General features: G+C 48.7%; 1 protein-coding gene across 13 annotated transcripts in view; it reads right to left on the bottom strand.

Annotated features, from left to right (window-relative positions):
- IQCE (IQ motif containing E) overlaps window positions 1–23559 on the bottom strand; it is a 54863-nt gene extending 31304 nt beyond the window's left edge. The window contains exons 1-9 of one of the 13 annotated variants that reach the window (XM_055292170.2): window positions 23311–23556; window positions 15588–15635; window positions 13765–13810; window positions 10766–10894; window positions 10096–10230; window positions 8950–9020; window positions 4896–5009; window positions 4729–4779; window positions 899–969 (exon numbers count right to left, since the gene is read on the bottom strand). In XM_055292170.2, the coding sequence (XP_055148145.1) occupies window positions 899–969; window positions 4729–4779; window positions 4896–5009; window positions 8950–9020; window positions 10096–10230; window positions 10766–10894; window positions 13765–13810; window positions 15588–15635; window positions 23311–23346 (701 nt within the window). In that variant the 5' untranslated portion in view covers window positions 23347–23556. Of the gene's footprint in view, window positions 1–898; window positions 970–4728; window positions 4780–4895; window positions 5010–8949; window positions 9021–10095; window positions 10231–10765; window positions 10895–13764; window positions 13811–15587; window positions 15636–23007; window positions 23112–23310 lie in introns of those variants that run through there. The other 12 variants (XM_063646083.1, XM_063646077.1, XM_055292172.2 and 9 more) reach the window with 12 other exon arrangements.

Here is a 23559-nt window from a genome sequence, read left to right on the forward strand (position 1 = left end):
AACAAGTGACTCGTTTCGAGCCTGATGGGAGAATTCCTCACGCCGGAAAGCATCTCCTGTGTAGACCAGCCGCTTTCCAACGTGAGTAAACAGCTTCCCTAGACATATTCTTCTCCAAGTAAGATGCTGTCTTTAAAAGACTAGATTAATGGTGCAGAAAGACCTTGGAGCTTGGAGAGGACAAGCAGTCTTTGAATGGCTGGTTTTGTAAGGAAGAGAGAATCACCTTTTCCCTGGCACTGTCAGGCTATCCCCTCGCTCTCAACAGAGAGTAGACTTTAGATAGAGACACCGACAGAGAAACGAAAGCAAAGTCATGGAGGTTCTGCACTGAAACAAGACAAAATCTGCAAACTTAAGTTGACAAAATTCGGCAGGAAACGAGGGGAGAACTATTGTACGAACAGGAGACATGAGGCAATGGACATGCGGCCTCAGTTTCCCTTAAAGAAACCAAAACACGGCCCAGAAAGACTCTCCCTTCGCACTCGAAAGGCAGGTAAAGAAACGCGAGTAGCCACACCAAAACAGCACAAGGATGATGCGGGACTGAGGCGTTAAAACCTCATCCTGGAAAGATACAGGGGCCCATAGAACAAGCAGGTTTCGAGAAAGCATCTTTTAAATATAACAGGAAGAAGTTAAAGGGAAATACTTAGAGGGAACAAAGACAATAAAAATATTAAAAAGAGGCAGCTAATATTCACCTTTGGCTTTGGGGTGGGAGTAGGGACACAGGATGGGGTTGGGGAGGAATAAAGGCTGGCGTCTGAGTGAGCAGAACAGCAGGGCGGGAGGCAGGGGAGAGGGTGCAGGCCCTGTGTCTACCTGATGGTGCCCGCCTGATGGTGCCCGGCTGATGGCTCCCACCTGATGGCGCCCACCTGATGGTGCCTACCTGATGGTGCCGTCCTTCTCCTTGCACTGCTGTTCCAGCTTCAGGATCCTCTGCTTCAGCCCGTTAATGACCTGCCCGGGGAACGTGCCCATCAGGCAGGCCGCCCCCACTCTCCCTCGGTAGACGGGGCTGTCCCCTCCTCCCAGAGCACCTGCACACCTCACTGTCCTTCCTCCCTCCAGCGCTGTGCTCTCTTCTAGACTACGGGCCCAGGGAAGAGGGAGGGCCCCACTGTGCTGTCCTCTCCCTCAGGCTGGGTGAATGGCAGGGGTGCGACAGCAGCTGGAGCAGGAGGTGGCAGCCATCGTGGGCACACTGACCGACTGGCAGCCCTCCCCCAAGCACACCGCACACTTGGGGGACAGAGCAGGGTGTGCCCTTGATTATATTAAATAAAGGAAGCAGCCCCATCACCAGCTGGACAAACCACGGACCCGAAGCCCCTAGGGCCTCCCAGTTCAGTCTCCACGGGGCAGTGAGTGAGGCTGGGAGACAGCGCAGCCGTAGGGGCCTGAGGAGCCGCTCTCCTCTATTTGGGGAAGGGAGAACAGCTCCAGCGGCCTCCTCACCTCCTTTTCTGTGAATGTCTTGCTTAGAGGAGATAACATTCTTATATTCTTTAAAGAACATTATTTTCTTCTAAATAGACAACTTTTAAATAGAGATGGGATTTCACTATGTTGCCCAGACTGGTGTTGAATTCCTGGGCTCAAGCAATCTACCTGCCTTGGCCTCCCAAAGTACTAGGATTATATGTGTGAGCCACCACACCAGGCTTGAACAGACAACTTTTAAATTGGATTTTAAAGTCATTTTAAATTATATTAGTTGGCCGGGTGCAGTGGCTCACGCCTGTAATCCCAGCACTTTGGGAGGCCGAGGCAGGCAGATTGCCTGAGGTCAGGAGCTTGAGACCAGCCTGGCCAACATGGTGAAACCCCATCTCTACTAAAAACACAAAAATTAGCCAGGCATGGTGGTAGGTGCTTGTAATCCCAACTACTCAGGAGGCTGAGGCAGGAGAATCGCTTGAACACGGGAGGTGGAGGTTGCAGTGAGTCGAGATCTCACCACTGCACTCCAGCCTAGGTGACGGAGCCAGACTCAGTCTCAAAATAAATAAATAAATAAATAAACAAATAAATTATGTTAGTCATACATGAATACATTTTCCTTAAAAAAATGAAGATGTTACAGGGCCGGGCGCGGTGGCTCATGCCTGTAATCCCAGCACTTTGGGAGGCCAAGGTGGGCGGATCACAAGGTCAGGAGATCAAGATCATCCTGGCTAACACGGTGAAACCCCGTCTCTACTAAAAATACAAAAAATTAGCCGGGCGTGGTGGCGGGCGCCTGTAGTCCCAGCTACTCGGGAGTAGCTGAGTAGCTAGAGAAGACTCCGTCTCAAAAAAAAAAAAAAAAAAAAAAAAAAAGATGTTATAGAGGCTAAAATACTCTGACCTGGCCACTCCCCTCTTCGGCCAATGGAATCCTGTTTCCGCTTGCGTGCCCCTCAGCACCTGGTTGTGTGCATGGCTGTGTGTGTGCATTCAGGGAGTCAGGCCCTCTATTCTCACAGGAACGGGGCTCTGCCACATGCATCCCTCTGCATCTTGCTTTTTTTTTTTTTTCTAACATTCAACAACCCCTCCTGGTGCTCTGTCCCTGCTGGTACCTGTGAATCCACACTATTTCCCACAGTATCTCTATCCAGTCTCTCCTATTGATAGACACTTTTTTTTTTTGAGACAGAGTTTGACTCTTGTAGCCCAGGCTGGAGTGCAGTGGCATGATCTCAGCTCACTGCAACCTCCACCTCCCGGGTTCAAGTGATTCTCCTGCCTCAGCCTCCTGAGTAGCTGGGATTACAGACACGCGCCATCATACCTGGCTAATTTTTTGTATTTTCAGTACAGACGGGGCTTCACCATGTTGGCCAGGCTGGTGTTGAACTCCTGACTTCAGGTGATCCACCTGCCTCAGCCTCCCAAAGTGCTGGGATTACAGGCATGAGGAACTGCACCCGGCAGATAGATACTTTTAAAATCTTTTTTTTTTTTTTTTTGGCTACGCTCTAAAATCTGTCACTGTAGCCTACTGACACATACTTCAGTGGTGGCCCATTTTTGTGATTCTGGTCAATCCTCCAATCGAAATCCTTGGCCAGGCTTCCTCAGGCACATCTGCAAATGTTTCTTGAAGGCAGGTGATGACAAGTAGACACAGCAGGCCACAGGGCACAGCCACACTGATGGACAGTTTGCCATATGATAATGAATACTGCATATACCCTAGGATCTAGGATTCCTACTTTAAACTAAGCTTAGCCAGGTGCAGTGGCTGAGGCCTGTAATCCCAACACTTTAGGAGGCCAAGGCAGAAGGATCACATGAGCCTGGGAAACTTGGCAAGACCCCATCTTACCAAAACTAAAAAAAAATTAGCTGTGTCTGGTGGCACGTGCCTGTAGTCCCGGATACTCAGGAGGTTGAGGTGGGAGTATCACCTGAGCCAGGGATCACCTGAGCTGAGTGCTGCAGTGAGCCATGATCCTGCCATTGCACGCCAGCCTGGGCAACAGAGTGAGTCCCTGTCTCAAGAAAAAAAAATACCCACAGACACACACACACACACACACACACACACACACACACACACAGCACCAGAACAACAAAAATATGGAGCCTTTTCTTTACAAAAGTACCCACTACTTACAGGCATTTGTTAAGGATTTACTTTGTGCCTAGGTGCAGAGCTAGGCTTTCACTATCTACTTTAAACATGTAATGATTATACAATCTTTCTACATTCTATATCTGTAACATAGTTCAGAGGACACGGCCTTTTTTCTTTAGAGATTTATAGTTTTTTTTGTATTTTCTAAACAGAAAACTTTGTTGTATTGATCCATAATACCCTTCTCCTGCCCCATTACAGTAATCTGGTTGCTACCTTAGTCCCATGGGTTTTTATTATGTAACTTTTAATTTTACATTATCAAATCCATTAATCACATCATTAATGTTATTTTATTCTTTGTGTTCAATAATCTCAAAATTGTATCCCTTTCGGCTTTCTTCCAGCATTTCCCACTTTAGAAAAGTACTTCCTTGACTCCTAGGAGGTGTACTGTGCTACCTACAGTTGATCACCACAGCTTTACCCACCGAACTGCAACATCTTCCCTCCTTCCATTTCATTCAACTTTTTACATATTGTCACATAGTATCTGAGGGGGGTCTGGATCTATCTGAAAGACTTTATTGCTGCCCTGGTTCTCTGATTTACAGCTGTAGCACCTTTTTTTTTTTTTTGTCACCCAGGCTGGAGTGCAGTGGTGCGATCTCAGCTCACTGCAACCTCTGCCATACAGGTTCAAGCAATTCTCGTGCCTCAGCCTCCTGAGTAGCCGGGGCTACAGGGGCATGCTGCCATACTCGGCTAACTTTTTTGTATTTTTAGTAGAGACAGGGTTTCACAACGTTAGCCAGGCTGGTCTCGAACTCCTGACCTCAAGTGATCTGCCTGCCTCGGCCTCCCAAAGCACTGGGAGCGCTTGTTAAGCTTAATGTATTTTCTCAGATGTGGGGGGAAGTCGCCCGTTGTGATGGGTTTTTCCTAGTGTCTTGCTTGGCCTCTGTGGTGAGCCTGCTGGCCCCCCTCTCTGTGGTGTCCCCAGGTGTCAGTGGAGAAGGGTTTGGGGGTCCGCAGCCTCCCCCATGCCTGCTGCTCTTCATGCGTGGGTGCTGCAGGGAAAGGCATCCCTGCTGTGGCTGTCCCCAGTAACTAGCATCTGGGGAAAGGCTCTGTCCTGCACAGACCATACTCACCCAACTGGCATCGGGCCTTTTCTCTGCCAGAGTCCGAACAAAATCCGTGCCCTGTGGTAAGCAGATTGAGACATGAAGACGGCCTTCAGTGTAGCCCCCAGCAAGACTGGCTGGTAGATGCGCCGAGGAGCCTCCCCCGTCCAGTCCGTGAAGCGCCAGGAGCTTACGCGGCTGGGATCCAGGAGCTGCTCTATCTGCCGGTCCTTCCTGCTGTTTTCCTCCTCCAGACGCCGGAGCTTCGTTCTCATCAGGTCCACGTCGCTCTTCTGCATGTGCAATGACTGAAGAAAAGAAGGGCCATGCACAGCCATCCACACGCCGCTGCGCACACGCCACACACACGTCCCCGCACACACAGCCACGCACACGCCAATGCGCACACGCCGCACACACGTCCCCGCGCACACAGCCAAGCACACGCCAATGCGCACATGCCGCACACACGTCCCCACGCACAGCCAAGCACACGCCGCTGCGCACACGCCACACACACGTCCCCGCGTACATAGCCATGCACACACCACTGCACACACGCCGCACACAGCCACGCACACCACACCGCGCACAGGCCCAGGGAAGCACTGCGCTGGGGGATTTGGAAAGCTTCCTGGCTCCCACTCAGGGCTCTGTGTGTGGTGGATGGGGGGAGATCTGGATGTCACGTGAGGGCACCGGAGGGCACGCCTGGCATTTAGTGGGTAGGGACGTGGAAGGCTGGATAGGCAGGAAGCCCTCGACAGAGAAGAACTGTCCCACCCAAGATACCAACGGCACCCGTGCTGAGAAATCCCGTCCCACAGAATGCACGCCTAAACGAATGCCGCCAACACCAGGGCTGGAGGGTGCCTCACCACGCGTTTTCTCCCATGACCACACAAGAAAGTCCGTTTTGTTGGCATTTTTATCAATAAAACTCATCCAAGGCTAATATGCATTTCAAATGCTCATCCTCAGCTACAGCTCAGGTGGAAGGCAATGCTTCCCAATCTTTATATGTGGATAAATTCTTTACCGATTTGTGGTGACGTGAGTGGGGACAAAAAAGACTGTGTAGTCGGGGCCAGGCACGGTGGCTTACCCCTGTGATCCCAGCACTTTAACAGGCCGAGGCAGGCGGAACACGAGTTCAGGAGTTCGAGACCAGCCTGGCCAGCATGGTGAAACCCCATCACTACAAAAAATACAAAAAATTAGGCGTGGTGGCATGTGCCTGTAATCCCAGCTACTTGGGAGGCTGAGGCTTGAACCTGGGAAGGGGAGGGTGCAGTAAGCCAAGACTGCACCACTGCACTCCAGCCTAGATGAGGGCAAGACTCTGTCTCAAAAAAAAAAAAGACTGTGTAGTGGATTTCTTACAAAACTAAGTTTATTCAATCTCTACAACTATCCTGTACTTTGAAATTATCTTCTTCCTACTATTTTCGTGGTATAAAGTCCAGGAAAGAAACAGCGTGTAGGCTGGGCTGTGCCGCAGCTCACCAGCTCCCAGCCTCAGCCTGCATCTAACCGCCAGCTATCCTCACACACGGCCTTCTCCTTGCAAAAGACTGTGGCATTCCAGAGACTGGAGCTCTGGGCAAAAGACAGTCTGGAATGCACACCCCGCGAGGGCGGCTCGGCACTTCAGCCACATCCACAGCTGGCAAGATCGTTGCAGACAAACCCACAGATTCAGGAGGCATGACGGCAAGCCGGTACTCAGCTCGTGAAGTAAATTAGCGAAGGCCCAGCCATCAAGGAAGATGGGAGCTCTAGTAACGGGACTGTCGCTTCCAAGAGCGTGAAGTAGATTCACTCCTCCCAATTCCTCCTGTCAGTACCACTCAACACCTGCACTCCATGTGTAATGCAACCTAAGACTGGAAAGGTGGAGAAGGAGGCGGATGGGCCGGGAGCCCGGGGGCCAGCCATCGACACGGCAGGGAACTCCTTCAGTTTTCTTTCTGCCTCATCTGAGCTGGATGCTGGAGAAACCAACAGCCTAAAAAAGCCAGTGGGTGCAGACAATAAAAGCCCACACAAAGCCTCTTCTCTCCAGCCAGAGGACAGGGAGAGGAGCAGACCGACAAGGCAGAAACTGACAGGCAGGAACCGCTCTACCCCAGGCAGACCATGGAAAACAGCACAGTCCTCCCCACAGCACAGGCTGCGTGGGGAGCCCAGACACTCACCCCTGTCCGGCTGCACCCAGGCCCCTCCCCTCCCGCACTGGCGGGGCTCCAAAGGAGGCCGTGCAGAGTCAGGACCATCATTACCTGGCGGCAACAAGGCCATCCCTGCATCAGCAAAGGCTGAGCAGGAGCAGTACAGGTGGCCCTTCCCTCCCAGCTAGGGCGGCGTCAGCAGAGGCTGAGTGAGGGTCCTGAACTCCCGCCCTGCCCAGTGGGAATGAGGAGCCCTGCCCGGTGCAGGTGTCGATGATGGCTGAGTGGGAACTGGACCTCCACCCTCGCGGGTGGTAACGAGGCGGTGCCCCCTTGACCCACAGGGCAGTGTGAGAGGAGGCCTGCCACAGCACAGGAGTGAGCAAGAGTCGGAGTCTCGCAACGAAACACTCAGAGTGTCCTGGTTTCACGGAAATCACTTTTTATACTAAGAACCAAGAATAGCTCAACCTGAATGAAGAAAAACAAGCCACAACGTCAACACTGAGATGGCCTGGACATTAGAATCCCACCACAGACAGGGCAGCCGCCACAAAGATACGCCAGTGACCGATGACAGGCACACTTGAAACAAGTGAAGAGGCAGGGTGGGCATCTCAGCGAAGACCAAGACAGAAGGAGCCGTACAGAGATTTCAGAACTGAACAGAGACAGTGAGGTTACACCCGACAAACAACGGGCTCAGCTGCAGGATGCAGAGGCCGGCAGAAAGCATCCATGAGCTCGAGGACAGAATAGTGAAGCTACCCAGTCTTCACGAGGGAAGACGGAGGGGAGAACACTCAACAGAGACCAGGGACCTGAGCAGCCGCAACCAAAGAGGGCAAGGCTAAAAAAAACAGCTCGAGACTCGATGGCTGAAAATGTCCCAGATTCAACAAACCTACAGATTCAAGAGACTGAGAAAATCCCAAACGAGATAATCCCCCCAATCCACACCGAGTTCATTCAGCGCAGTCTTCCAACTGGAATGAGGATCCCCTCTGTAACATCCCCGACACGCAGCCGCCACCTGTGCTCAAAATCTCCACGGCCAGGACGCGCACTTGCTCCTCAGGAGCGCGGCCACTGTCAGACAGCTCTCATGGTTAGAGGGTTCTTCTCACACAGCCTCAAGTCTGACTGTTCTCTCTGGCCAACAGAGAAGGCGCTGTCTTTTGTGTAATGGCCTACACCAGGTTCCACAGTTTCTTCCCAGCTCCCCAGGGGAAACGGCTTCCAGATCCTCTTCCGTGCTCTGGGGATGAGGCTGCTGATGCCCTATTGCCCTCTGGTGCCCCAACTGAACGCAGTGTCTCAGACACACATCAACTGGTGGAGACAGTAGATCTATAAACAGACTAAAATTATGGAAGGATATGAACACAGATGATTTCTCCAGGGACAAACATTTACGGATACTGAAAGCCAGTGTGATGGTCACAGTGCTGGTAGCAGTGACAATGACGATACAGCTCAATGCAGTTCATGCTTTCATGAATAGGAGAGGCCATGGGGTAATATAGAGTCTTGGCCTTGGGAGGCAGGTGACCTTGAATCTTGGTTCTGCTACTGATTCACCTTGGACAGACCACTGACGTCGCTGAGTCTCAAGTTCATCAGCAGACGGTGGTTGTAACAAGTGGCCCTGCCTGTCCCACAGAGCTTCTGTAGAGGGCAACTGAGATAGGGTATGTGAGATGTCTTGATAACATAAAGCATGGCATGCAGGGAAGGTTACTGATAACTCTACCAGTGACCTTATCACAGTACCCAATCTCAGGACACAAGGCGACCCTGAAGTTAATCTAGTCCTCATCCAGTCTTCCCCATCATGCTGGAGAAGCAGAGCACGGATGGAACATGAGCTCTGCTGCCTTTTATGTGCTGGTGCTACGGCCTTTAACCAGGGACACCAGCTCCTAGGGCACTACGCCACGGCTCAAACTCAGGTTCAACCCTAATGCTCCCGCTCTTCCCATCTGGGCACCTCCCAGCACAGGCACTGCTGTTCTAATACATTGTTATAGGAAGCTTTCATCGTTTCAAATCAATAGAGAACAAACCGAAATACTACCTTCTTTAACTCAATAATCTCGTCATACATATCTTCTTTTTCTCTGTAGACAGGAGTCCCAGGGACATGACCTAGAGAAAGATAAACAAATCTTTTCAAAGACTATCTAAAAAGTAGAAAGAATTCTTGGCTATACTTTAAGGAAAACCTGGAAGTTAATAACATTTCCTTTTAAAAAAGAAGAAAATGAAAAAGCAAAAATAATTCCATGTTTTCTAGCCTGATCATGATACTTTCCCAAGTAGCAAGAAAACCAGAAATGGTAGATATAGAGAGATGAAGCAAAAAGTAAATAAATAAAGATGTGAAGACCGAGTTTAATGACAGTGAAAGGATGAAAGAAGGGACTCATGGAAGGAGGAGGGACATGTTCAGATTTCAATAGCAAAACAAACAAATACCAAACACAAAAAATGCACAGAGCATCTCAACACCCATTCCAATGTAAAAAGTCAGGCTTATTTTGGTTTTAATGATACTAGTATATTAAACATCTAAATTTCAGCCTAAAAGATAACTCCTAACCAGTAAAAGCAGGAAGGCAATCAATTCCTGGAGTGCAGTGAGGAGGTTTTCAACACACCCTGGAGGCTGTTCTTCCTTAAGGAGGATAGGTGGGAAACACGTGGATAAAGGGAGAGGCCGGGCACGGTGGCTTATGCCTGTAATCCCAGGACTTTGGGAGGCCAAGGTGGGAGGATCACTTGAGTCCAGGAATTTGAGACCAGCCTGGGCAACATAGCGAGATCCCATCTCTAAAAACAAAAGAGACTAGACAGGAACATAAACACAGAAACAAGCTGATTCTCTCTGCTGCAACTTGGACTTTTCATCATTATTTATTTATTAGTATTTGTTCCTAATATCATTTACTCAATGAATAAATTTAAGTAAGCCTCTATGTTTAGGGAGGGAGGTACAAATGACACCTGGCGAGACGTCCCTGCACCCACGAGGAAAACTACCTTCTGGGGCAGGCGGGTTTTCGTGAGTCACTGCTCCCATGACCTCCCAAAACCTCCCAGTGATGGAGCTCATGCACAAAGCCAGAGATCCTGCTCTGACGAAGGACGCCTCCAGCCCAGAGACTGTCCTTTCCTTTCTGTTCTTCCTTGGCCTCAGCCTCGCCACCATCAGCATGCTCACCGTTGCTGGCAGAGCGCCTGAGATGTGGCCTCTTCACTCTGAAGGCGTCTGTCAGACAGTCGGGAGTGCCGCCGGGGATGCCAGTCCACGCATGCTCCCAAGTGAGGGGTGAGTTCAGGGCCTGGGTTAGACTTCCTGGTTTGAACGTGCATGGGTTTAATATAACAGATACAAGCACACACAATGGGAGGTTTTGTTTCTAATCAACTTTCCTGGATTGAAGAAAGCTTAATTACTGGTACACACTAGCCGTCAGTGTTGTGCTGGTACATGGTTAACAACCAGCTCCCAAATATAAATTAATAAAGTCCTGATTACAGTATTTGCCTATTTCCACAGTACAAATATTTCTACCATGTCTAATATCAGGTTGCCAGCATGACACTGACCAGCCCACCAAACTCCTAAGACTATAACAGTTGGCTCTGGCAAGACAACTCACCACTCCCACGCAGAGACCACACGGGGCAAGGGAGGCTAAAGTGCCACTTGGCGAAGCCACATTTATGCAAGACATAAAACTACGATGTGTATATTTGATGTCTTCGAGAAAATTAAAGACAATGTAATTTAAACAAGGAATATTAAAAACTCCATCTCAAACCACTCCCTGAAATTTCTCCAATTCTTCTCTCAAGCAGGAAGGGCCTCCAGTGCGACAACCACATACCTGGCTTTGCGGTTCCCAGCCACAGCTTCTGCGGGGTCAGGGACGCTCGGCCGCCCAGAGGCATGCTCCCTGCCGTCCTGAGGGACCTCCAGGAGGCCACTTTTCTCGGCTTAGAGAAATAAGGTGACTCTAGAAAAGCCAACACATGGATTCAGAGGTGCCGGATAGCAACGCGTGAGCTCAACGCATGAGCTTCAGAAAGACAGAAATAGGAAAACAGAACATCCACGAGGGCGGTGACTCTAGTCAAACATTCCGGCAAAAATGAAAAAAGAGTTACTTTACCTATATACTGACATTTCTCCTTTAACTTTTATTATAAAAAAATAGTATAATGGGGGCCGGGCACGGTGGCTCACACCTGTAATCCCAGCACTTTGGGAGGCTGAGGCGGGCGGATCACGAGGTCAGGAGATCGAGACCATCCTGGCTAACACGGTGAAACCCCGTCTCTACTGAAAATACAAAAAATTAGCCAGGCGTGGTGGCGGGCGCCTGTGGTCCCAGCTACTCGGGAGGCTGAGGCAGGAGAATGGTGTGAACCCAGGAGGAGGAGCTTGTAGTGAGCCGAGATCGCGTCACTGCACTCCAGCCTGGGCAACAGAGTGAGATTCCGTCTCAAAAAAAAAAAAAAAAAAAGAAATAGTATAATGGGGACAAGCATGGTGGCTCATGCCTGTAATACCAATACCCTGGGAGGCTAAGGCAAGATGATCGCTTGAGGCCAGGAATCCAAGACCAGCCTGGGCAACACAACAAGACCCTGTCTCTACAAAAAATCTAAAAATTAGCTGGGTGTGGTGGCTCACACCTGTGGTCCCAGCTACTCAAGGGGGCTGAGGCAGGAGGATCTCTTGAGCCCAGGAGGTCGAGGCTACAGTGAGCTATGATCACGCCGCTGCATTCCAGCCTGGGTAACAGGCTTTTCTTTCTCCAAAGAAAAGAAAACAAAAGAAAAGAAAAGAATGGGAAGAATATAATGGGAAATATATGAATTCTACCAACATTTATTATAGTATTTAATTTCTCATCCCCAATTTTTAGAGATATGTATATGTTTTTACATAATCACAATCATAGTGAACATATAATTTTGTATCCTTTTTAACAATGTAAATCTTTTTTAATGTCACTACATAGTGACATAGCAATATTTAGAACTTAATATGTAAAATGTCTAAAACAAATGAGAAAAATTATACTTTTTCAGGGCATTCTTGATTTTGCATGAAAGTAAGGGAAATGTTTTAAAATTCTTTATCCAAGATTTTACTTCTTTAAGTATAAAAAAGATAATAAACGTATGCAAAAACTAAAGCACTCTTAAAACATTCTTATATATCTCAAATTGCAAAATTTACGTCAGTAGATTCTGAAAATTTAAGTCTAATATGTTCAAAATGTTTAAATTTCTAAGTTTTTCCCATGGTTTCACAATTTATGGGAAATCTGCCACTGTAACTTTGAATGAGGGAATAAAGACGCAGGGATCCTGACGCATCTTCACTCACCCCAGGACCACAGAACCTCGCCTCCGAGATATTCTCAAGTTCTTTCAAAACGTAAAGATTTAAGTTGTCATTTACACAAGTAAATGAGTGAGTAGAAAAAAGCCCCACACATTACATTTCCCTCCTAAGTGTGTGGGCTTATCGGCGAGTAGGAAGGGTTCCTCAGGAAAGCATAAAAGCGGGGATAAAAGCGGGGAGGGAAGAAGAGAGGAAGGAGACAGGGTGGTGGAGAGATGCCAGCGTTTGATACTGCCCGGAAAACGACAAACTCGGAAAGCACGAAAACATCATCGCCTGCCTCGCCCTCCTCGCAGAGTGACCAGGACGATGAAAAGTCTCGGAATGTGGTGGAAGCTGCAAACCTACAAGCAGGCTGACCAGGCCTTCAAGAAAAACACTGGCTGAGTGAAAAGGACAGACATGGTCCCTACATTCATGACACCGGAAACCTGGAGAAAAACAGGTCCTGAGTGTGAGTCAGGAGGCACCCCTGGTCCTGGCCTTTTACGTTTTATCAATTCTCAATTTTCTCCATGGAAGGAGAGAAAGGACATCAAAAATCCAAATTGCTAGGTGATTTCCTTCTAGTGTTTATACTGATTTGTAACATATAACATGCATTCTTTTCTTTGCAGGGCTTTACCTTTCTAATTACGTTTTCCTTGGGCTAGTAGCAAAGTTTGTTTATATTCTCTGAGTGCATCATATACTTGACTCAACCTTTGAAATATATGATAAGTGTATATATGTATATAAAACAGACACACATCTACAGATGGCACAGCCAGGGAAGGCCACAGGCTTTGGGGTAGCACAGGACGCTGGCCTAGGATTTACAGGGTCACAAACACGTTCGTACGCACAAGATCGGCACACGGGCTGCTGTACACGAGAGCGGCATTAGAGACAGAGGGGCCTCGGGGCCACCTGGACTAAGCCCACCTCCGCAGCACCCTCCCGGACAGGCAGGGTGGCAAACGCTGCCCTCCTCCTGCTGAGGGTGAGGAAGAACAGAACCCTGGCAGCAAAACAAGCCCAGGACGATCCAAAGGGGGAAAACCGTCCCACCAACTACACCTTCTCAGTAGCTTCGACTCTTAGGAACAAATCCCAGGTCAAAAATCCTTTAACTCTGGCAGCATTCAGAAGAGGTAAGCCTTTGAGAAAGCAAGAAGAAAAAAAAACAAAAGGCCTAGAGGCACTGTCGAGGGGAGACTGGGGAGTTGGTGGCAGCCTCAGCCCTGGGAAAGGGCTCGTCACCCTGGCACCAGCAGGGACTCCACGTGCTCCTGAGACCCCAGCGTGAACCCCAACATGAAAGGGGGAGACTCCAGCGCGAACTGGGAGGGAGACCCCAGCGGGAACGGGGCCAACTGGCTGAGGCGTCAGTTCTCAGCTACCTAAATGTACAAAGCAAATACCCTTCATTCTCTCCAGGACACCAGGGAACGTGGGCGTGAGAGGGAAGGCAGGCCTGGTCATACTTACTTGGCGATGTGGGTGGAGGTTTGTGGAAAGCTTTCCTTTTTGCTTTCTGAAAGAAAGAAGAAATGGCGTAAGGCTTGCTGAGCTCCCACAGTGGTGCGTCACAAGACCCTGCCACGTTCAGAAAGGGCCGGGGTCGTGTAAGAGCAGCAAGAGGATGTGAGTTCACGGGGACGTAAGGAGGGTCCAGGCACAGGACACGCAGGGCCCAATGCAGACCCCAGAAAAATGCACTCACGTCAGTGCTCAGGGCTGGGCTGTCAGAGCACAAGTTCCAATTACAGAAAACCATCGGGCCCGGGCTCCTGATGTTCAGACTGAGAGTCCCACACAAATGGCGGATCTGCCCCCACCCAAACCGCCCGCACGGCCAGCTCAGGAGCCCAGCGCACCTCTGTCCACTCAGGTGGAGGTGCTGAGATGAATCCCTGCAGATAAGTCAACTGCAAAGCCCACTAAGGAAGAAGGCCCAGCAAAGGGAGACCCTGTCTGGAAGGTGGTCTCCTGTGACAACCACGATAGAAAACACAGAATGGAGTCCAGATCTCACAGAATGGGGTCCAGATCTGGTTCCACCGCTTACTACGGGGTGAGTGTCCCATATCCGAAATGCTTGGGACCAAGAGTGTTTCAGATTTGCGAATATTTGCATCCATATAATGAAGTATCTTGGGGATGGGACCCAAGTCTAAACACGAAATTCATTTATGTTTCATATATACCTTATACCCATAGTGCAAAAGTAATTTTATATTGTGTTTTTAATAACTTTGTGCATGAAACAAAGCTTGTGTGAAGTACTTAAGTGTGGAATTTCCCACTTGTGGCCTCATGGGGGTGCTCAAAAAGTTTCCATTTTTGGAGCATTTTGGATTTCAGATTAGAGACACTCAACCTGTCGTGCCGTGGCCTGGGGAAGATGCTGCCATGCTTCCAACCTTAACTTACTCATCACCTTGCACTAGACCGAGCAGGTAAGTGTACCGCGGCCAGGTCTCCTCACTTCCCCTCCAGCAGAAACAGTGAGCCCCATGCTCTGCGCGGGTGGGGGGTGATTTTCCCCGGGGCTTGGTTTGGATCCCTCCTCCTCTGGGGAGCATCAGGAGAGCATCCCCTGCCCTCTGTGACATGGAGGGAAAATCCTTGACTTTGCAGACAGAGGTCCCTGGAGGGAGACAGTGGAGCTGAGGCTCCCCCTTGAGTCCACAGAGCAAACATGGAATCGAGATCTGCTGGCGCCAGGTTCGTTCTGCTGGCTGTAGTTTTGCTAGATCTGCGTCTGCAGTAAGAAAAGCTTTTTTTGCTCATACACGATAAGAGCAATTGGCACGCTTCCTTTTCTACCCAGCACAGCTTGCCAAACAAACCCAAAGCCCTGGCCGGGGCCACAGTGTGCCACCGGGCCATTGGACACCGCTCCTGCCCCTCTCCCTTCCGAGCTGGGAGGCCAGGCAGTAGTTCAGCTTGGGATGGCGGCTGCCCAGGTCTGCCTTCTCCCATCGGGTTCTTCCGACGGCATTAGCAGGGGCTCTCCTCCTCCCCTCAAGTATCAGGATGAGGGCGTGGGGTACAGGGCAAAACCAGCTGCTGGCCAGGGACTAGCAATCTGCCTCACGTGAGCCCTGCTCAGGATTCACGTCCAGATAAAAGTTTTAAAGTTATCACCACAGGTATTTAAACCTAACTAAGGGCTGGAAACTTTTCAAACACCCAGGAGCATTCGGAATATGCATTCCAGCTCTCGACACAGTATTGTGGAGAACGGCCTATTTTATGCATCCGAGTGCAGTCTGCAAGGGCAGCGCAACCAGCCCAGCGGCACTCACCGTCTCCACGTCAGAGTCAAAGGTGACTGCGGACAGACTGTCATCTCCCTGGAGGAAGAGAAGCAAACACTGTAACTCCACGGCACCTGCAGGGCTTCCGACCATCACGTTTACAAAAGCGAAAACAGCCCGTCCACAGCTGCTGAAACAGAAACTCCAGAAATCCAGCTCCGAGGCCACTCAGAACACTCCAGCTGGGCAGCAGCCAGTTCCTCAGTCTCATCAGAAGGAATGGGTGGGTAGGGGGAACAAAACACAAAACGCCACCCAGAAGGCTTGCAAATGTCTGCAAATCTAGTAACACTATTTCCCACAGAATTGTGTCTTGACAAAGAAAAACAAAACCAGTTCTTGCTGAAAGCATTTCATTTTTACATAAATGTTCTCACTCTTATTCATCTTTACATCAAAGCACAACGAATCTATGACTGTCTCCTGGAAAGAACTGGTGAGAGTCATCTTTTAAAAAGCAAACTCGGCCTGGGCAACATGGCGAGACACTGTCTCTACAAAAAAAATCTTAAAAATTTTAAAAATAAGCCAGGCTGTGGTTGCACACACCTGTAGTCCCAGCTACTCGGGAGTCTGAGGTGGGAGGATCGCTTGAGCCCAGGAGGTTGAGGCTGCAGTGAGCCATAACAACGCCGCTGCACTGCAGCCTGGGCAACAGAGCAAGACCCCAGCTCAAAAAAAAAAAAAAAAACATGAAAACTAACAAAAACCAAAACATATGCATTACAATGAGAAGGCATTTGGGCCTATAAAGGTTCTTGCCTTATTCCGGTGACTTTGTCCTGGTCCAGGGAATGAAATAAAACTTGCACTGTCTGATGTCAGCACTAGGATGGCAAAAAAAAAAAAAAAAAAAAGGAAGCTTTTTGAAGACAAAAATGTTTCTGTATTAACTCACTCACTCAAATTGAAATCCAAAAAGAGAAGCATAAAATGTTTAAAGTCACTCAGAAGATCATATGTGTGCTTTCCAATGCGGACACTGCAAGTTAGAGCTGAATGCCCCATTATGAACCAATAGTGCTACAGCTTGGGATGGAGGTGATGACATTTGTGCCACCTGTCCCTGGTATAGCTGAGTCTATGTAGTATCATAATGGTATGCTACTGCATTCTGAAAAGCAAACGTATTTTCTACAAGGTTAATAGTACATGAAGCGCCAATTTTGCTAGCAGTGTGAAACTGTAGAGACGGGGTTTCACCGTGTTAGCCAGGATGGTCTGGATCTCCTGACCTTGTTTTCTTTTTGCCATCCTAGTGCTGACGTCAGACAGTGCAAGTTTTATTTCATTCCCTGGACCAGGACAAAGTCACTGGAATAAGAAACTGTACTAGAAATACCTGGCTGCATGATAACCTGGATAAGGTGCAACTACAATGAGCTGGTTCCCCTGAACACAGACAGGCCAGGGCATAAGTGCAGTGTGACTGCATTTCGAGGGGCAAAGGAAAGACGGTGCATTCCAAATAAATGGAACCTTTAAAAAAATCAGCCATTGACTGAAATTTTTTATATCATTTTTATATCACCTATTTAAGGTGACCTTTTAAGGCATAAACAGCATATGACAATTATAGAGAGAAGTTTTCCTTTAGCAAAGTGTATTAAAATTATGTACAAAATTGAGGAAGGGCAGGCTGGGAACTGGACACACAGGTTAGTGGGGGATCAGAAAAGCCACATCAGCTCTGGGCATCGCAAGGACGTGCCTGCAGAGGACAGAGGGGAAACTGCAGAAAACTGTCTAGAAAAGCAGCAGCAACTTTCTCTGTAAACATCTGTCATTATTCCTTGCTGTGAATAAAATCTTGAAGACTTTTTGAATGACCTGAAATTCAACAAAGGAATGAGATTTTATGTGTAGTAAACAAAATGCATTGATCTCACCCACAACGGCTGCCCTCTCCACCACTCCCTTCCAGCTGTGCTGCCTCCAGCCTGCCGGTCATAGTGCAGGGAAGAGGTGAAACGCAGTCAGGACCAGAAATCTGACACCAGTCAGCAGAATACAACCATACACAGCACACACACACACACGCACGCACGCACACTCACGCACGCACCTGAAATCAAACAGTCCAAGGATCCATGCCTCCAGTCAGCAGAATACAACCATACACAGCACACACACAACGCACACACGCACACACACTCACGCATGCACCTGAAATCACACAACAGTCCAAGGATCCATGCCTCCAGTCAGCAGAATACAACCATACACAGCATACACACACACAAACACGCACGCACACACACACATTCACACATGCACACACACGCATGCACCTGAAATCACACAACAGTCCAGTCAGCAGAATACAACCATACAGCACACACACACACGCACACACGCACACATGCATGCACACACACAAAATGGCCAATCCGTTCTGCCTCCTTCAAGCACTATCTGAGGTTGCCACTTATTTCCACACTAGGTTAAGCTCATTCAGCCTGTGTCAGGGTGGCTATAACAGAAGAAATGGGGTGGCTTCACACTGAAATTAACTGTCTCAGTTTGGGAGGCTGGAAGTCCAGAATCAAGGTGTTGGCAGGGCCAAGCACCTAACAGACAGGACAGCGAGGCAGAAGATCAATGAACAGTTAGAAAGACTTGATCAGCAGACACTAAAAACCTAACAGACATTTACAGAACACCCCACTCAACAACAGCAGAATACACATTCTACTCAAGTGTACGTTAAACATAAAGCAGACCATAGGCCACAAAAAAGCCTCAATGAATTAAAAGAGAAAATCATTCAAAGTATATTCTTCTACAATAAGGAAAACTAGAAATCAACAAAAGAAAGGAATTCACAAATGTATAGATTTTTTTTTTTGAGACAGAACCTCGCCCTGTCGCCCAGGTTGGAGTGCAGTTGTGCAATCTCAGCTCACTGCCACCTCCACCTCCCAGGTACAAGCAATTCTCCTGCCTCAGCCTCCTGAGTAGCTGGGATTACAGGCGCCGCCACCACGCCTGGATAATTTTTGTATTTTTAGTAGAAATAGGGTTATATTCACTATGTTGGCCAGGCTGGTATCGAACTCCTGACCTCGGGTGATCCGCCCGCCTCAGCCTCCCAAAGTGCTGGGACTATAGGTGTGAGCCACTGTGCCTGGACTGGATATTAAACAACAAATTCCTAAATAATTAATGGGTCTAAGATGAAATCACAAGGGAAATTTAAAAATATCTTAGATGAGTGAAATTTTTTTTTTTTTTTTGAGGCAGAGTCTCGCTCTGTTGCTCAGGCTGGGGTGCAATGGCACGATCTTGGCTCACCACAACCTCCGCCTCCCAGGTTAAAGCAATTCTCCTGCCTCAGCCTCCCGAGTAGCTGGGACTACAGGCATGCACCACCATGTCCGGCTAATTTTTTTTTGTATTTTTAGTAGAGATGGAGTTTCACTATGTTGGCCAGGCTGGTCTTGAACTCCTGACTTCGTGATCCACCCACCTCGCCTCCCAAAGTGCTGGGATTACAGGCGTGAGGTACTGTGCCCGGCTGATGAGTGAATTTTTTTTTTTTTTTTTTTTTTTTTTTTTTTTTTTTTTTTTTGAGAAGGAGTCTTGCTTGTCGCCCAGGCTGGAGTGCAGTGGCGCAATCTCGGCTCGCTACAAGCTCCGCCTCCCGGGTTCACGCCATTCTTCTGCCTCAACCTCCCAAGTAGCTGGGACTACAGGTGCCTGCCACCACACCTGGCTAATTTTTTGTATTTTTAGTAGAGACGGGGTTTCACCGTGTTAGCCAGGATGGTTTCCATCTCCTGACCTCGTGATCCACCCGCCTCGGCCTCCCAAAGTGAGTGAATTTTAAAAATCAAAATTTATGGGATGTACCTAAAGCAGGGCTCAAAGAGAAACATACAGCTGTAAATGTCTATATTTTAAAAAGATCACATCAAATAAATAACCTAATCTTCCACCTTAAAAAACAAAAGCAGGGCCGGGTGTGGTGGCTCATGCCTGTAATCCCAGCACTGTGGGACTCAAAGCCCAGGAGTTCAAAACCAGCCTCGGCAACATGGAGAAACCCTGTACACACACACACACACACACACACACACACACACACACACACACTACAAAAAATTAGCTGGGCATCATGGTACATGTCTGTGGTCCCAACTACACAGGAGACTGAGGTGGGAGAATCACCTGGGTCCGGGAAGTTGAGGCTGCAGTGAGCCATGATCGCACCACTGCACTCCAGCGACAAAGAAACAAAAGCAGGCTGAGCACTGTGGCTTGTGCCTGTAATCCCAACACTTTGGGAGGCCGAGGAGGGAGGACTGCTTGAGCCCAGAAGTTCGAGACCAGCCTGGGTGACAGAGTAACACCCAGTGTTGACAAAAAATTTAAAAAATTTGCCAGGCATGGTGGCACATGCCTGTAGTCCCAGCTACTTGGGAGGCCGAGGCAGGAGGATCACTGAAGCCCAGGTGTATGAGGCTGCAGGGAGCTGTGATTGTGCCACTGCTCTCTAGCATGGACAACAGAGTGAGGTTCTGTCTCTGAAAACAAAAACAAGTAATCAAAAACACAAAAGCCGTGTTTAGAGGGCAATTTGTAGCTGTAAATGCCTATATTTAAAAAAAAAAGAAAGATCTCAAGGCAATAATCCAATAATCTAAACTTCCTCCTTCAGAACCAGGAGACAGAAAACTAAACTCCAAGGAAGTAAAAGAAAGGAATAAAAATTACAGTGAATAAATGAAATAGAGAATAGAAACAATAGAAAAATCAACGAAACCAAAAGTTGGTTCTTTGAAAAGATCAACAAAACTGACAAACCTTTAGCCAAGAAAAAAACCCAAAGACACGAAATTACCAAAATACAGGGGGAAAAAAAAAAAAGAAGGGCCTCACTGCTGACCTTATAGAAATAAAGAAACACCCAGAACCACATGGTCTCGCTGGTGAAGTCTATCAAACATTTAAAGAGAAATTAACACCAATCATTCACAAACCCTTCTAAAAAACAGAAAAGAAGGAAATGCTTCCCAATTAATTCTATGAGACCTATATTACCCTGATACCAAAAGCAGACAAAGAAATATCACAAGAAAAGAACACTATAGACCAACATTCTTTATGAATACAGTTGCAAAAATCCTCAACAAAATGCTAGTAGGCATGAAAAGAATTTTTTATATATATATATATGTACCCTAATTGGTACTGGTATATATTTATGTGCACACACACACACACACACACACACACACCCCCAAAGACCAAGAATGAAAGATTGGTTTAACATACAAAAATCAGTCAATATTCCATATTAATAGAATGAAGAAAAAGAAACATATGATTTTCTCAAAAGATATAGACGGTACATGTGACAAAATCTAATATTCATGATAAAGATATTCAATAATCTATGAAGAGAATTTCCTCAACCTAATAAGTGGCATCTACAAAAATCCAGTGCAACACAATATTTAGTGTGAGGAAGATGGAATGTTTCCCTTCTAATATCAGCAGCAAGACAAGGCTGTCCTTTCTCATCACTTCAATTCAAATTATACTTGAGTCTCTAGCCAGGATATTAATGTGAGAAAAGTAAATAAAAGGCATTCAGATTGAAAAGAAAGAAGTAAAACTACCTCTATTCACAGACAACATGATTTTATACATAGAAAATCCTAATGAATCTACTAAAAAACTAGTAAACATAATAAATGAGTTCAGCAAGTTTGCAGGATATGAGATTCATAAAAAATATTATTGTATATATTAGCAGTAAATAAGCTGAAATGAAGTTAAGAAAATTCAATATACAATAACATCAAAAAGCATAAAATACTTAGGAATAAATTTAACAAAAGCATAGCCTTTGTACACTGAAAAATATAAACCATTGTTGAAAGAAATTAAAGATCTACATAGGGCCGGGAGCAGAGGCTCACGCCTGTAATCCCAGCACTTTGGGAGGCCAAGGCGGGTGGATCACCTGAGGTCAGGAGTTAGAGATCAGCCTGGCCAACATGGTGAAACCCCATCTCTACTAAAAATACAAAAATTAGCTGGGCGTGGTGGCAGGCGCCTGTAGTCCCAGCTACTCAGGAGGCTGAGGCATGAGAATCGCCTGAATCTGGGAGGCGGAGGTCGCAGTGATCTGAGATGGCACCATTGCACTCCAGCCTGGGTGGCAAAGCGAGACTCTTTTTTTCTTTTCTTTTTTCTTTTTTTTTTTCTTGGAGATGGAGTCTTGCTCTGTTGCCAGGCTGGAGTGCAGTGGCAAGATCTTGGCTCACTGCAAGCTGCACCTCCTGGGTTCACACCATTCTCCTGCCTCAGCCTCCCAAGTAGATGGGACTACAGGCGCCTGCCACCACGCCCGGCTAATTTTTTGTATTTTTAGTAGAGATGGGGTTTCACTATGTTAGCCAGGATGGTCTCTATCTCCTGACCTCGTGATCTGCTGCCTCAGCCTCCCAAAGTGCTGGGATTACAGGCATGAGCCACCGTGCCCGGCCAAGAGACTCCGTCTTAAAAAAAATAAATAAATAAATAATATGCGCGAATTATTTTTATAATCACAACAAGCAGTTCTGTTCTTAAAGATGAAGAAGGAGTAACTGAAGGCCAGTGTAGACAGGCAGGCCCTCCAGATGAGACTGGACTTGGTGCCCTGGGGAACAAGCAGGCAACTTCAGCTGCTCCAAGTTGGCCAGCAGCACCAAGCCCCTACTGCGGGTGCAGATGTACTGAGCCCTGTGGTCTCCTTAGGAGGAAGCAAGGTGAGCACAGTTCCCTTGATGTGAAACCTTCCAAAGGCTTCCTCTGTTTCTCCAATAAAATCCAAATTCCCTGCATGGCCAGCAGGACTCCCCATAATCAGGCTCGTGCCCATCTTCTGTTCAGGCTCCTTGCCCGCGTCCCAAAGGGCTTTTTTTTTTTGAGACAGGGCCTCACCCCGTTGCCCAGGCTGGAGGGCCGTGATATGATCACAGTTCACTGTAGCCTCCACCTCCTGGGCTCAAGCGATCCTCCCACCTCAGCCCCCTGAGTAGTTGGGACTACAGGCAGGCACCACCGCAGCTCGGCTAATGTGATGGTTTTATTTTCTGCACAGCACTTCTCACTTTCTGACATGATCTTAATTACCTGTTTATTACCTTGTCCCTCCGCACCCCTCCCCCCATTGGAATGCAGCTTATTCCCGTGTCTCTAACACACAGTAGGTGTTTACCGGGCAAAGGAACTACCTAGGGCCCGTGCACCCTCGCCTTGGGGAGTACATCGGGCCCCATCCTCCTCCAGGAAGCCTCCTGTGACCAAGCTGGGTTCCCAGACCCTGGGGCTGCCTCCCTCCCACCCCGACGGCTTGGGGCCACACGGGATCCGTGGATCTGGCCTTGGATCGGGGGTGCCCGGAGGCACTTACACCGTGGGTTCCATCACCTGCGGGCCGCAGGATCGCAGGCGCCCAGAGGCGAGGCCGCGGCGTCCCGGAGAGCTTCCTGGAAGCGGCGGCCTCTGCGAAAGCGGGCGCGGGCGAGGCTGCAGGCGGCGCAGGGCCTGCAGCGCGCTCTTGTGAGGTAACAATAATGGCAGCTGTCACCCGGCCGTGCGCCCCATCCTCACGCCCCGGGCCGGCCCCCGCGCGGGACCCCGGGGCTGCAGGCGACAGGGACGATCCGAGGCCTCGCGGACGCCCGCCCGGCCTCGCTCCCTCGCCCGTTCTTACCGTCTCCGAGGCCGGCTCCCCGGTGCCCAGGAACATGGTGGCGGCGCTGCCCGGCCGCCCCTCAGGGCTGCGGGATCGGGCGTCCGGGTCTGGGGATCCGCGGGCAGCCCTGGCCGCCTGCAGCCTCGGGGCCTTCCCTAGCGCCGGCCCGCGACCCCGCTGCCATGGCAACCAGGCCGCCGACCAGCCGATCCCGGTTAGCGACCTGCGTTCCCCCTGGGGCGACCATGCGCGTGCGCAGGGTCCGCG

The sequence above is a fragment of the Symphalangus syndactylus genome, chromosome 9, assembly GCF_028878055.3.
Source record: "Symphalangus syndactylus isolate Jambi chromosome 9, NHGRI_mSymSyn1-v2.1_pri, whole genome shotgun sequence".
Classification (NCBI taxonomy): Eukaryota; Metazoa; Chordata; class Mammalia; order Primates; family Hylobatidae; genus Symphalangus; species Symphalangus syndactylus.